General features: G+C 41.9%; 2 protein-coding genes across 3 annotated transcripts; both read left to right on the forward strand.

Moving 5' to 3' along the window:
- Positions 1–723: 723 nt before the first annotated feature.
- Positions 724–2,852, forward strand: LOC127782857 (uncharacterized). Its single transcript, XM_052310131.1, has 3 exons — positions 724–1,316; positions 1,487–1,798; positions 2,464–2,852. Exons 1-2 carry the CDS (start codon positions 804–806, stop codon positions 1,775–1,777), a joined length of 804 nt encoding a protein of 267 aa, XP_052166091.1. The 5' UTR covers positions 724–803; the 3' UTR covers positions 1,778–1,798; positions 2,464–2,852.
- A 2,437-nt stretch (positions 2,853–5,289) lies between these two features.
- On the forward strand, positions 5,290–8,912 carry LOC127782873 (uncharacterized). Of its 2 annotated transcripts, none has more exons than XM_052310148.1 (3): positions 5,290–5,788; positions 6,178–6,465; positions 7,123–8,912. In XM_052310148.1, the coding sequence occupies exons 1-3, from the start codon at positions 5,609–5,611 to the stop codon at positions 7,126–7,128; spliced, it is 474 nt and encodes a 157-aa protein (XP_052166108.1). In that variant the 5' UTR covers positions 5,290–5,608; the 3' UTR covers positions 7,129–8,912. The 2 variants fall into 2 exon arrangements, with proteins under 2 accessions (XP_052166108.1, XP_052166106.1); XM_052310146.1 differs by having other exon boundaries at positions 5,291–5,788; positions 6,178–6,484.
- The last annotated feature ends 5,077 nt before the right edge of the window (positions 8,913–13,989 follow it).

Here is a 13,989-nt window from a genome sequence, read left to right on the forward strand (position 1 = left end):
TTCATTTGTTGTATAATTCTTGGCTTTTGACCGCAAACAATAAAATCTGTTCTAAAATTGTTTTTCTTCTTTGGTCACTTGTCCTGTAAATCGTAGCCAAATTTTTTTTTTCGCAGGGTCTCTTTATTTGAAGAAAAAAAATATACTACAGAATAAAAATTTTGTAAGATTTTTATCATGTAGGATTTTTCTCTTATATAACCATTTGAAAGTTTCCTTTCACCCTTTTTAGTTCCATTTTCGCTTATGCTTATGCTTCTCTATATCGCTTATTAGCAACTAATTCGTGAGTAAAACTTTTATTTATGTGTCATAAGTAGTATAAAATAAAATATTATAAATTAAACTACAATAAGAAAACACAAAATTAACTTTACAATTAAATCTTAACAAAATTTGGCATATAAACATAGGTATAAACGAAACGATAGGGTTTTTTTCTCTCTCTTTTTTTCTTACAGTCCAGTCAACGATCATTATTGTATTTTTTCTATACTCTGTAACTGTATTCTAGTGAAAATCTTATATTGATTTTCATATTCCTCCGTTTTGAAAATCCTATATTTCAAACGTACCATAAGTCCATAACTTCCATAGTAGCCGTTTCCGGGTACATTCTACTGGGTGCGCCTAACAAGATTTCTCCGCTTCGGGCATCATCACCCGGCATTTCTCCTCCCCTTTGCTTCTGTTTTCGTCGTCTTCCCACGCCGCAAACCCCACACGCCCTCCACACTCCAACCACTCCGCCTCCACCACAGTGCGAGAGAGAAGCTTCTGGAAGCTAGGGTTTCCCCGTCCCCATGGCCGCCGCCCCCGACGCCGCTGTGGTGGTGCCCGTCCTGCTGCCACCGCCGGTGCCCCAGGTGCAGCCGACGCTGAAAGACATCGTCGTGGAGTTCCCGGTGGACGGCGGCCGCGGCCGCCTCGTCGCGGTTCTCCCGCTGCCGCCGGACCACGAGCTGCGGAGGTCGCTGGATTCCGTCGCGGAGGCCCTGGCGAGCGGCCGCCTCGCCGCGGTGCTCCCGCCGGCGCGGAGGAACACCGTCGCGGCGGTCCTGGCGCGCAGCCGTCTCGCCGCGGCCGCCGCCGATGCGCTCATGTACCTGGCGCTCGCGGGCATGTGGATCTTCCAGGCGGGCATGGCCGCGCAGGACGTCGCGGCCCGCGCCCTCGGCGAGGGCTCCCGCGCGTACGCCTTGGCGTTCGAGGTCTCCCGCGTCGCCGTCCTCCTCGTCTTCCTGCCGGTCTTCCCCTTCGCCACGTTGCTGCACGCCGTCCGCCTCGCCGTCTCCGACACCGATGAGCCAGACGAGGTACACCTTCATGTCCAAACTCTTACTACTGTATCCGAATCAATTCCGCATATGAACTGCACCTGATCGTGCTCATCTTGCTGCATCTCTTCATTCTAACTTGTAAATCTTGTCTTGTTGATTTTGTTGTGCATGAACTGTGTCGTGTGGATGGATGACGACTTGGACAGAAGCCTGCTCCGAAGAGCTTTGCAGCAGCAGCACGGGAAGTGCTCAGCGACACCATCTGCGTTTGGTCAATCGCTTTAATGGCTTTCGTGTTGCTGGTGTCTCTTGGTGCTCTGGTTAAGGGGGATTCAGCTGCCAAGGGATCGTGCAGGGAGATGATTGGCTCTGTAATTGGTGATGTGGGGCTCGTGGGCTTTCACGTGATCAATCTCTTCGTCCTTACTCCCAATCTTGCGCTGAGGGTGTGGAGGGTGAAGCTACCTGGCCATGGCCACCGTGTTGTTCCGGTGTAGCCAAGCTGACAAGCCGTCAAGGTATAGTAATTAATCTCCCTTTTTATTGTGTAATTCTGCGAGCAATTCTCTTTTTAACCGTGTTTATTAGGGAGAAAATAAAGTGTTCTGTGTGTTCTTAGTCCACTGTGCCCACTGACATTGATCGCATTGAATTGATTCATATATTTTCGCGAACCACGGGCATTCTTTAGTTTTTAACTGCAGAGTGACTGGATGAGACTAATAGCATTGTTAACATGAACAAATTTTGAATTAGGCAGTCCCTTATCTTAATCCTACTTGCTTAATTAGGCAGCTTTCTTAATTAGGCAACACCTTATGGCCTTAATCATCAAATGCTCTAGTTTCACTCTAGAGGCACAGCTGTAGTCCTGTATTTGTGACTTGTGAATTTGAAGAATTACGGTGTTCTCTCAAATATGTATGTCTAGCTGCCTGGTATGCTCCATCAGGTCTGAGGTTGCAGGAAATACCTTCTCCTGTCAGTCCAGTTAGGTGAAAACTACACAGTAGGATAGTTACTGTTGTCCAAATGTTTCTTTGATAAGCTGCACATTCAAGTGTGTAATTGGTCTACTTACGGAAAACTTACTGAAATTCCTACAAGTCTAACATTGTCTGCTCTTTTGGTTTACAAACATTTACACACCGATCTTATTTAATTTGGGTTATTCTGTTAACAGACAAAGACTTGAAGAGAAGTACGGCTGTGAAGATGGTCAGACAGGGACCTACAGGATGACTCTTGCTGATGGTTAATTATGGGCTTATGGCTGATGCCATCAGATCAAAGTTTTGAAAACTATATTTGGCTTTTACGTATACTGGTTTCTAGTACTTTTTTTGACATGATGGTTTCTAGTACTTTGCATCTACGAACTTCTATTTTGTAACTTAGTTCAATGCTAGTAGTACAGTAGGACATGTTCCATGAGCTGATATGCGCATTTGGCAATTTGGAATTAAGGTGTTTATTCTGTTGGAATGACTTATGAGCATACTTGTCATGGTAAGACCTTATTTGGCAGAAAACACAGTCAATGCTTCTCTGGACGTAATATCGTAATTGAAATGTTCTGTGATTGAACTAGTTGATATGCTGTTTCGTTGATGTTTTATGGACCTTTCAGTAACAAGTGATTTTGTGTCTGGAGCTGCTACTGCAATAATTTCTGTGATAACTGCAGTTTGTAGGATTTCTGGGTTTTGATAGCTACAAGGTGAATAGTTAAATCTTTCTCACTACAACCGCGAGATTTAAAAGTTGACAGACAGATCAATGCGGCGCGTGTGTTTTATTAACCTTTTTGACATTTTGTTCAGCTCATCGATCGTTGATGCTGTTGCCTGTTGGTCTGCTCTTAACTAGAGCTTGAAACTTGTTGGGGGTTACATGCTTAGGCGTTATAATTTCTGATAAATCATTCGCTAAATTTCACGTGCATTCGTGGAAAAGGGATGGAGCATATATATGTTAGGGTGTTGGACGTTTATTGTCGTACCTAAGGGATGCGACATCTTTTTAGCAGCACGGCTTGACGATTTTTTAGCAGCACGGTTCATATGTTTGTAAAGTTAATTATTTGTCTTGACTTTGCTATAGTTAAAAGTACAAAACATGTGGTAAGCAATACTTCGCATATTTGTTTCAGATTAGCTGGTCTATTTGTTTCAGATTTAGCTTATAAGCTGCAATCATTTTTGAATTATAACTTAATTTTAAGATTAAATTAGGAGTATTGTGCTAAAATTGTTTTAACTCCGGATTATTTTTTTCTTTAACTTCGAACTACAACTTTCCGTTTCCGTTAGTATGTTTTTCAAAGTATTAAACGATACGTTCTTTTATATATATATATATATATATATATATATATATATATATATATATAAAAGTTCTTCGATAAATAAATAAATTCATTTTAAGTTTATATTTAATATTTAATTAATTAATCATGTGTTAATGAGGTTTTTTTTTTTTTTTGCTTGGGGCTGAAAATCTCCACCAAACTGAACAAAGAATGCAATAGTCTTGTGACTTCAATCATAGAACAATTAACTATCCTTTGGTTCTTCCCGTTGGTTCATTTAAATAACAGGATTGAAAAAACCATTTGAATCGTAGGATTGAAAAAACGAAGAAATATGAAAAACACAAGATTCTGACATGAATGTAAGTGCAAAACAAAAAATTACAAAACACACGAAAAACATAGGAATAATCGTTTGATTGGACCATAGAAATCAAATGAGAGAGATAAACTTAAGGGAAATTTCCCAAAAGGTTAAGATCGACCCCTTTGGTTCGCAGGAATGAAAAACGAAGGAATAGGAAAACACATGATTCTAACAGAAATGAAAGTGTAGAACAGAGGATTGCAAAATATAGGAATGACAGTAGGAAAAACACAGAGATCGGATAAGAGAGATAGACTCAAAGGAAATTTTCCAAGAGCTTTGAGCTCTTGCTAAGTTTCCTCCAAAATCTCTATAGGATTGTCCATTACATAGGAATTTCAAAGGATTGAATATGATACAATCCTTTGATTTAAAGGTATTCATAGGAATTTTTCCTATAGGGTTGAAATCCTCCAAAATTTGTATTGTTTTCCTCCAAATCAAAGGAGCCCTAAAGCTCTAGCCAAGTTTCCTTCAAAATATCTGTGGTATTACTTTCCATAGGAATCTCAAATTATTAGATAAGATTGAATTCTTTATTTCAAAGGTCTTCACATGAAATTTTTCGGTAGGATTAAAATCCTCCAAAATTACTACTCCCTCCGTCCCAAAATATAAGTATTTTTGGACCCTGACACGATCTCCAAGATGCTATTTTGACTAATAATATCTATAAAAGTGAGGTATTTCAAATAAAAAGTGTTGCATATTATGATAGTTTGTTTAATGATAAATCTAGGAACACCAATTTTACATGATTGATCTTTTTTTTATTTTTTTTATTAATAGTCAAAGTTAAAAATATTTAACTTATCACTATGCTAAAAAGCTTATATTTGGGACGGAGGGAGTATATTCTTCCTACAGGTCAAAGGGCCTAACAACCCCATCTTTTCGCTTATGCTTATACTTATCAGTCAAAATTTGAATTTTTAATTTAAATTTGGAGTTGATTTTGAGGTTTTTCATCGAATTTTATTTTTCAGTCTTTGCTTTTAGATCGCTAAGAATACGTATATAAAAGTTTTATTCACAAATTATTTTTAGTTTATAAATATGCCGTTTAATAAGCCAAACGACTCTAGTCATCATAGCTGCTTCCGGGGTATAGGGCCTGTTCCCTTTGACGAAAAAAAATGCCAAAATTTTGGCAGGATTTCTTATATAGCTACTAAATTTTTTTGTAAATTTGTTAAGGTTGAAAATAACATCAAAGTGAAGAGGCCCACGGTCTACTGGGTGCACCTGACAAACTCCCTCAATCCGATTCGGGTATCACCACCATTTCTCCTTCAAACCCTCCTTCCCTTTTCGTCGTCTTCCTTCCCACTCCGCTCCGCCTCCACCACCGCGCGAGAAGAGAAGCTTCTGGAAGCTAGGGTTTCCCCGTCCCCATGGCCGCCGCCGTCATCGTGGAGGTCCTTGTGGGCGGGCGCCTCGTCGCGGCTCTCCCGCCGCCGCCGCCGGAACCTGAGCTGCTGCCGACGCGAGACGTCATCGCTTCGTTTCCCCCACCGCCGCCGCTGCAGTCTCCGGTGCGGAAGGCCGTCGCGGCCGTCCTGGCGCGCAGCCGTCTCGCCGCGGCGGCCGCCGACGCGCTCATGTACCTGTGGATCGCGGGCCTGTGACCTGTGGGGCGCCAGTGCGGCCATGGCCGCCTCGCACGTCGCGGTCCGCGTCCAAGGCGAGGGCTCCCGCGCGAACGCCGTGGCGTTGCAGGTCTCCCTCGCCGCCAGTCTCGTCGTCCTGCCGGTCGTCCCCGTCGCGTTGTCGCTGCACGCCATCCGCATCGCCGTCTCCGGCACCGGCGAAGACACCGAGCCAGACAAGGTACTACGACTTTCCTCAAAAAGAAAAAAAAAATGCTTCTACCTTTGGGTCCATTTTCGTGTGTGCACTGGTGCGGATTAATTACTGCATTTGCATCAATTACCTCTACTCCTGCGAACGAGGTTCTATATCTAGGGTACCAATAGAAGCGAAATTGCTGGAAATTTCTTGCCAAAAAAAGTTCAGATTCAAACAAAATTTGGTTAAATTTAAAATCTGAATAAAATTTGTTTTGTTCAAGACAAAGAACGAAAAATTTCGGTAATTTGATTCCGAATTATGGAACCCTGCATATAAGCTGCACCTGTTATCATGCACTTCTTGCCGCGCTGTTCTAAATCTTGATTTTTGTTGTGTATGTCGTGGGTGCCCACGTTGCCAATATCAAGCCTGCTCCGGAGAGCTTTGCAGCATCAGTGAGGGCATCGTTCAGTCACCCCATCCTAGCTGCATCCGCCGCTATAACGCCTTTCGCCGTGCTGGTGCCTGTTGGCAATCTGGTGAAGGGGATCTCAGCTGCCAGTGGATCACGCGGGGAGAGAATCGGTTCTGCGATCGAGGTTGTGGGGCTCGTCGGCTTTTACCCGATGTTCCTCTTCTTCTTTCTTCCCACTGCTGCGTGGATGGTGTGGAGGAGGGTCAAGCTACCTGCAGGCCATGGCCAGCGTGTTGCTCCGGTATAGCCAAGCTGCCGAGGTTATATAATTAACCTCCCTTCTCGTTTGATTCATCGCGTGTGTCTCTAATTTCTGTGAATAATTTTCCTTTTTACTCATGTTTATTAAGTGTTCTCTGTATTCATAGTCCACTGCTGACAGCAATAGCATTTAATTGACTCCTCAAGTTTCATGGTCATTCTTTAATTTTTTTTAACTCTAGGATGACTTGATGAGCATATTGGCATGGTTAACATGAACAGATTTTTGAACTAGGAAATCCAGTGTCGATCCTACCTGCTGAATTAGGCAAAACCCATTATCATCATAAAAAGATATATATAGCTAGTTTCAATGTATTTGTGACTGTGAGTTTGAAGAATTATGCTGTTTACTCTCAAATCTGAATGTCTAGCTGTCTGGTATGCTCCATCATGTCTTGAGGTTCATTGAAATACATCCTCTTGTCAAGTCAGGTGAAATTGATACTGTAGGTTAGTTACTGTTGTCTATATAGAAGGATGTTTCATTGATAATCTGCACCCGTATATCTGTAACTGGGCAGGTTATTGGTCTACTTGCTGAAATTCCTTCAAGTTTACAAATTTTCTACTTTGGTTGCCAAACATTTATTATCCATCAATCTTATTAAATTTGAGCTATTCTATTAACAAACAGGCTTGAAGAGAAGTGCTGTGAAGATGGACAAGGACCTAGAAGATGACTCTTGCTGATGGTTAATTACGAGCTTACGGCTGATTCCAACAGATAAAAGTTTTGAGAACTATGGCTCATATTTGCTGATTTCTAGTACACTGCAACTACGAACTTTATTTTGTCACTATATATGAGTTTAATTCTAGTAATACAGTAGGATATGTGCCACGAGCTCTGCCTCTGACAATTTCGTAGTGGTAGTACAGATTAATTGGAATCAGATTTTACATTTGTGCTGTTCAATATAATCTGGTCTTGCTTTCTCGATTAAAAGTCAAGCTGTGTGTGTTGTTCTCTCATGATAGAGTGAGATTTTGCTATCTATGAGCACGCATGCATCCTTCTAGTTCCAAAAAGTATGATTCATGTTTTTGGGATTACCTAGTGAATTCGATATATAGTCACTTTGTGGATTTCACATTGTTGTAGTACGTTTTCTTAGTTACATAATCCCCCCCCCCCTTTTTATTTTTTGAATCGCTACATGTAGTGGCTAATGGCAGGAATGTCTGTTCCATTATTTAGAAAAATGTTTCCTCCTGTTGATCAGAACATTGCTATGAAATTATTTGCATTTTATTGGTGAATCATCATCTTTTATCAGTGCATCGATCAAGACGCCTACGCTAGAGATACCTCACCAGAGCACCATTAGAGTGATGATGTTGCCCTTTTTTTACATGACAAAGTAATGCTTGGATGGCTCTTCTGCATGCCTTTCATTTTTCTCATGCTTGTGGGGGTTCTGATGGAGGGATCTCGGAGTGAAAGGATTAGCTCTATATTTCCGGATGTTGGATCCTTGGGCAACTCTGAGCTGTATTGCTTCCTCATCTCACCTGCTTTAATCCTGCAGACCTGGAGGATGAAATAGGTAGTGGTGGCATAGTTGAGGTATCTGTCCTTTACTTTGCTTTCTCATTGTTTATCTTCCATATAATCTCTTTATTTTACGAGCATTATATATATATTGTTATCCTACTGATTATGGTTACTAGCTCTGTTGAGTAACAATGTGCAGAGAATTCCTCCACTTTTGCAATCCTTTGTCCTTCTACTGGTAATCAGGAAATAAGAACTCATCGCGGTTCCTTAAAATTGCAAATAATGGTTCTACTTGGTAAAATGTGCTCAGTTGTAGTCTTGAGCTATTTATATGCTGGCCCTATTATGAATATACAAAAATTTGGGCAGTGCTATTCCATTGCATTGAAGCCCAACCAAACAAGGCCGAAAGGACATTTCGTTCATAGATATCCTGATATCCACTAGTGCTCACTCAAGTGATATGTTATACAGGTTATCTAACAAGTTGGCTATTTTACTAACGAAGAGGAGAGAAGTGCTACAAGAAGCTATGTGTAGTCCATTCACATTTATGAAGGTTAATCACTCATCCGGCCATCCCAACACATATCGAACTTGCGACAGAAGATGTTTCTTTTTACAGAGTCGCTGCTTCTTCGATGCCTAGTAATACATCTAAATTCTCTTATGGGCCCTATTCTGTGAACTGTTACTATATATATATGCCCCATCACTAATTGTTCTAGTGATTATACTTAGTACTCACGAATCACGATGCATATTATCTTTTGATATTCTGCTGTATGGTGTACATACTGTGCTTGGAGGGGGGCTAATGACTCATAATTACATGACTGTATATATGTCAATATGCTTATTATTATCCTTTTCTAGGAAGGCATATCTCTTGAGCTGAAATGGATTTGGCATTATGATTTATGAACATGTAGCAGTCCATCTCACATCTATTTATCTTCAGTGAAGCTTTGGTGTGATCTCTAAGGTTATTTATTATGTCTGTTGAATGCTTGCTTCTCTTTCTTTTCCCGTTGGTTGGGCTGCTGCTACATACTTGATCAACATTGCTTGCTATTCGACTAGTACTGGGCCAGACTGCATTGGGCCTCCACATGGTGATAGTAGAAAGGAGGAAGATAGAAGAAAGAAGAGTGGTGATGTAGAAGAGGATGGAGTAAGTCACTGACAGGTGGGACCCACATATGACTCAGCAAGTCAATGAGGGTCAAAACTGACACGTCAGCCGAAACCGCCTCCCAAACCATTATACCCAGGTTTTGAAGATGGGGGAAGGCATTATACCCGGTTTTGCCGTTGAGGGATGCGATTCAACTAGACGTAAGAGTTGAGGGATACAAAATAGACCTATTCCTTTCTGTGGACCGCTCATAGTTTACAGGCTAGCCCGGTCCAGGTGATTTTGCCACCCATCTAGTCTAGATTGAATCATCAAAGTAGGGTAGTTATCTTCCACTAGTAGCTAATAAGCTAATTAGGCGAGCTCCACCCAACATAAGCACGGATTCGGATTCAGTAACATTGCTATGGCATGGCACGATGTGACATTGGAGTGATCTGGAGCGTTCAAAATAAATCCAACGGTCCGCTGCGTCGGCCCACCTGCAGCCTCCGTTTTCACCCAAATCTCTGTTTCCTCTGCCGCCCGACGCCCAAATCTCGCGGCTCGCCCCAATCCTGCGCGCGCGCCCGGTACCGTGGAGGTCCCAATCCCGCACCGGAGCAGAGCTGCTGGCGGAGTTCCAATCCCGCGGAGGTCCCAATCCCGCTTGGAGTAGGGCTGCCGGCGCCGGGAAGTGCAGCACGCCAACCGCCGAGGCCGGGGCCGGGGCGCCTGCCCTGCCGTCGCCACCGGATAGGCGGGAGGTAGGGGGGCCCCTCGCCGTGATTGGGGAGGCAGGCCGGCCGCCACGAGGCCGGGGGCCGAGGCCCCTGCCTTGCCACCGGAGCACCAAGATTTTGGGGAGGAGGGCTGCCAGAGCGAGCCGAGCATCTGCAGAGGTGGATTGCAAGTGAGTGTTTCCAAGTTTTATTCTTTAGGATAACTTGGAGAGCAACTGAATTGTACAATTTGGTTTAATGGATCTTAGTCTTAAATGGAGCAAATATTGAATGCTAAATTCCAGTTATTGGATGTTTGTGTTTAGGCAAATGTTACTATCTGTATGTGTTGAAAAATGTTGAGCAGACCTACTATCAGATAATTGTCCCCCCTAAGTGTGAATCATTTTTATATCAGAATGTTGTGGTTGAGATAATGAAATAGCATAATAGTGCCGCCATAATGAAATATATATTCCGATTATTATAGTTTGGAATTTTTTTTTCAGAAATTTGAGTACCGGGCTATTCATTGTTGTGGAAGGCAATGGCAGAAGTTGATACAAAGTTACTTGAAGTTGGTTTGAGGTTCAAAAATCCATATAAGGGTTGGTTATTTTGGGTGGCATATGGCGGCCGTACTGGCTTTGATGTGAGGAAAAGATGCACAAATGTAAGCAAAATGGATGGTAAGGTGACTTCATGCAGATATGTTTGTTTCAATGAGGGTCATCGAACAAAAAGGCAAACGGAACATGTGACAAGGTGTTTTAGAGCTGATACAAGAACTGATTGCAAAGCTCAGATGGTTATTTCATTGGATCGAGGTGCAGGAAATTATGAAGTCATTGATGTGCTTGAACACAACCACCCACTCCACTTGCCAGAGACCTTCCACTTGATGAAATCACAACGCAAAATTTCAAAACTCCAAGCTTTTGAAATAGAAACAGCTGATGATTCTAGTATTAGGCCAAAAGCTGCCCATGAGTTGGCCACTCGTCAAGTTGGTGGACCACTTAACCTTAGCTACAGTTGCCGTGACCGCCAAAATTATTTGCAAAGCAGACGTCAAAGGGAATTGGCTTTTGGACAGGTAGGAAGTATGTTGAAGTATTTTCATGATAAAATTGTTGAGAACCCATCTTTCCAATATGCTTTGCAGCTGGATTGTGAGGAGCACATTACCAACATATTCTGGGCTAACGCAAAGATGATCCTTGACTATGCACACTTTGGTGATGTTGTCACATTTGACACAACTTTTGGGACAAACAAAGAATATAGGCCATTTTGTGTTTTTCTTGGGCTCAATCAGTTTAGAGAAACCACTATTTTTGGTGCTGCACTTCTATTTGATGAAATAGAAGCATCATTTACATGGTTGTTTGAGACTTTTCTAGCTGCACATAATGGGAAGCAACCTAAAACTATTTGCACGGATTAAGATGCAGCTATGGGAAAAGCCATAAAGATAGTATTCACATAATCATATCATGGTCTCTGCACCTTTCACATAATGCAGAATGCTGTGAAGCATTTATCTCCAGTGAAAGGTAAAGAGGAAGATGAAGGTGAAGAGGAATCGCATGTTCGCTTGTATGTTTGGCCACGAAGATGAGGCATCATTTGAAGAGGCATTTGAGATTATGAGATCCAAAGTTCATAAGCAAACATAGTTAGATAGCATTTACAAGGTGAAAGAGAAATGGGCTGAATGTTATATGAGAGATGTCTTCAGTTTAGGAGTGCGAAGTACACAGCTAAGTGAGAGCTTCAACAATGCATTGAAGAACCATTTGAAATCAGATTTTGATATTATTCGATTTCTTAAGCATTTTGAGAGGTCAGTTCAAGACAAAAGAGATAAGGAACTACAATCTGAATTTGAGGCAAGGAAGAAGCTACCTAGAAGACTAATGTGCACACCGATGTTGGTTCGAGCTAACCAAGTGTACACTCCAGTGATTTTTGAAGCTTTCCAAAGCGAATATGAAAGATCCATGGCTGCGTGTGCTAGAGTTTTGGATGGAGAACACAGATATGCTGTTGTAGTTGGGAATTTGCTTAGTGAGGTAAGTTCAGAGGTGGAGGAGTACACAGTGATCGGTGATCCTCTAAACCAAAAAACTTCATGTAGTTGTAGAATGTTTGAAAGGATAGGAATTTTATGTGCACATGGTCTGAAAGTTCTTGATCTAATGAATATAAAAAAATTGCCACCACATTACATCATAAAGAGATGGACTAGAGAGGCATGCAATGAAAATATACAAGATAGGCAAGGAAGGAATGTGGTAGCAAATCCAAAATTGGAAGCTCAACTACGGTACAAGTTTATGTCTCATAAGTTTCACACTTTGGCACATAAAGTAGCTCACTCTCCAGAATGTTGTGTAGTGTTAGAAAATGCACTTGATTGCCTTTGTACACAGCTAGAGGAGAAACTCAATTTACTATCTGCTAGTGGTACACATGAGCCCTATGAGGACAAAGAAAATATTGACCCAAACGCGCAACATGGAGATGATTTGCTTAGTGCTACACAACTAAACAAGAAGGAGGTTCAGTCAAACAAGTCAAGGAGAATTAGAACTTGGATTGATAAGCTACGCAAGGGGAAGCGCAACAATCCTAAATCTGCAAAACCAACAAAAAAGGGAGTAAAGGTATATCATATGCAAGCTGCTCATCTTTATATGTTGATGTAAAAAATTGCTTAACTAATTAATTGACTTTTCATTGGCAAAAACAAAAGAAAAATGATGCTTTACAGCCACAGGTACAAGTTAAGGATGATGGCAGCCACAAAGAAAGAGACGTGGAGCTTCAACAATACAATATCATTAGCGATTTTACCCACCTTGTGACAGCACCAAGTTGTGATGATGATATTCTCTGTGATCAAGATCTGTTCTAATCTTTCCAAGATGGTTAGATGGCTTGTGGACAGCATGGTTATATGGCTTTTGTACAGGATAGTTTGATGTTTTTGGACAGGAATGGTTAGATGCCTTCTCGACAGGACTAACTATAGTATTTTGTGGTCTCTGTTTAGTATTTTGGACAGGGCCAACGATAGTATTTTGTGGCCAAATTGTACAAGTGAATATGGCCTACTCTTGGAATAGTTTTCTATATGCTCCACATACTAGTTTGAATGACATGTACGATCCAAAAACTTATCTCACAACATTATCAACTTCTATATGGCTGTTTCCAACTATCTGTGATGTCTGAATGCTCCAAGTTTCAAGTTTATCAACTTCTATATGGTTGTTTATGTCTTTCTGTGTTGTCTCAATCCATCCACCAATTATGGGGACATGCTGTCAATTTTTTCAGAGAAAAACATCACAGAACATCATATATGAAGTTACTGATTTATTCATTCATTCATTCAAATTACAGCATACATGAGTCAAATCAATTGTTTCAGGACAGTGCACAGCACAGCCTAAGGCAATTTTGGAGATAGAGAACAAACAGCTAAACTTCAAAACAGCAATTTTGGAGAACAAACAGCTAAACAACTGTAAAAGAATCTTTGCATTTCTCTAATGGAAATGGAGGGCTTTGCCCTTTGCTAAATAAAACCAGCTAAACAGCTGCGAAGACCATCGCCTCCATCGGCACCCCGACGGCCGGCCGCCTCCATCGCCAAGGGTCACGGTGTTCGCTTCGATGCCACTGACATTAGCTTGATTGTAAGCAGCTAGAAACTGGCAACTCCTGTCCTGGATTTCCCTTCAGTTCAAGCTAAACCTGAAAATGATTTTGTCTCACAAAGTTCAGTTCAGTCACTTGAAGCAATTGCATAGCCAAATTTTCACATGGTTTAATCTGTTTGAAATGCCATGGATACAAGATAAGCAAGATATATTTCTCATTTCACAAAATCAAGACACAATGTACAAAAAAGAGATGAATTATTTGGAATACAAATTCAGAGATGAATTATTTGGTACTGTGTTCATCAGTATTTTCAACATATTTCAGACAAGGGCACCATCGCCCCATGGGCACCCCGTCGGCCGGCCGCCTCCATTGCCAAGGGCCACGGTGGTAGGGCAGGCCCCCAGCCCGTCAGCCCCGGCATCGCGCAGCCGCCGCCCGGTCCCCTCCCCACTTGCGGTGGTGGCGGCTCCTAGCTAGCTCCGGCCT

Source organism: Oryza glaberrima, chromosome 8, assembly GCF_000147395.1.
Source record: "Oryza glaberrima chromosome 8, OglaRS2, whole genome shotgun sequence".
NCBI lineage: Eukaryota > Viridiplantae > Streptophyta > Magnoliopsida > Poales > Poaceae > Oryza > Oryza glaberrima.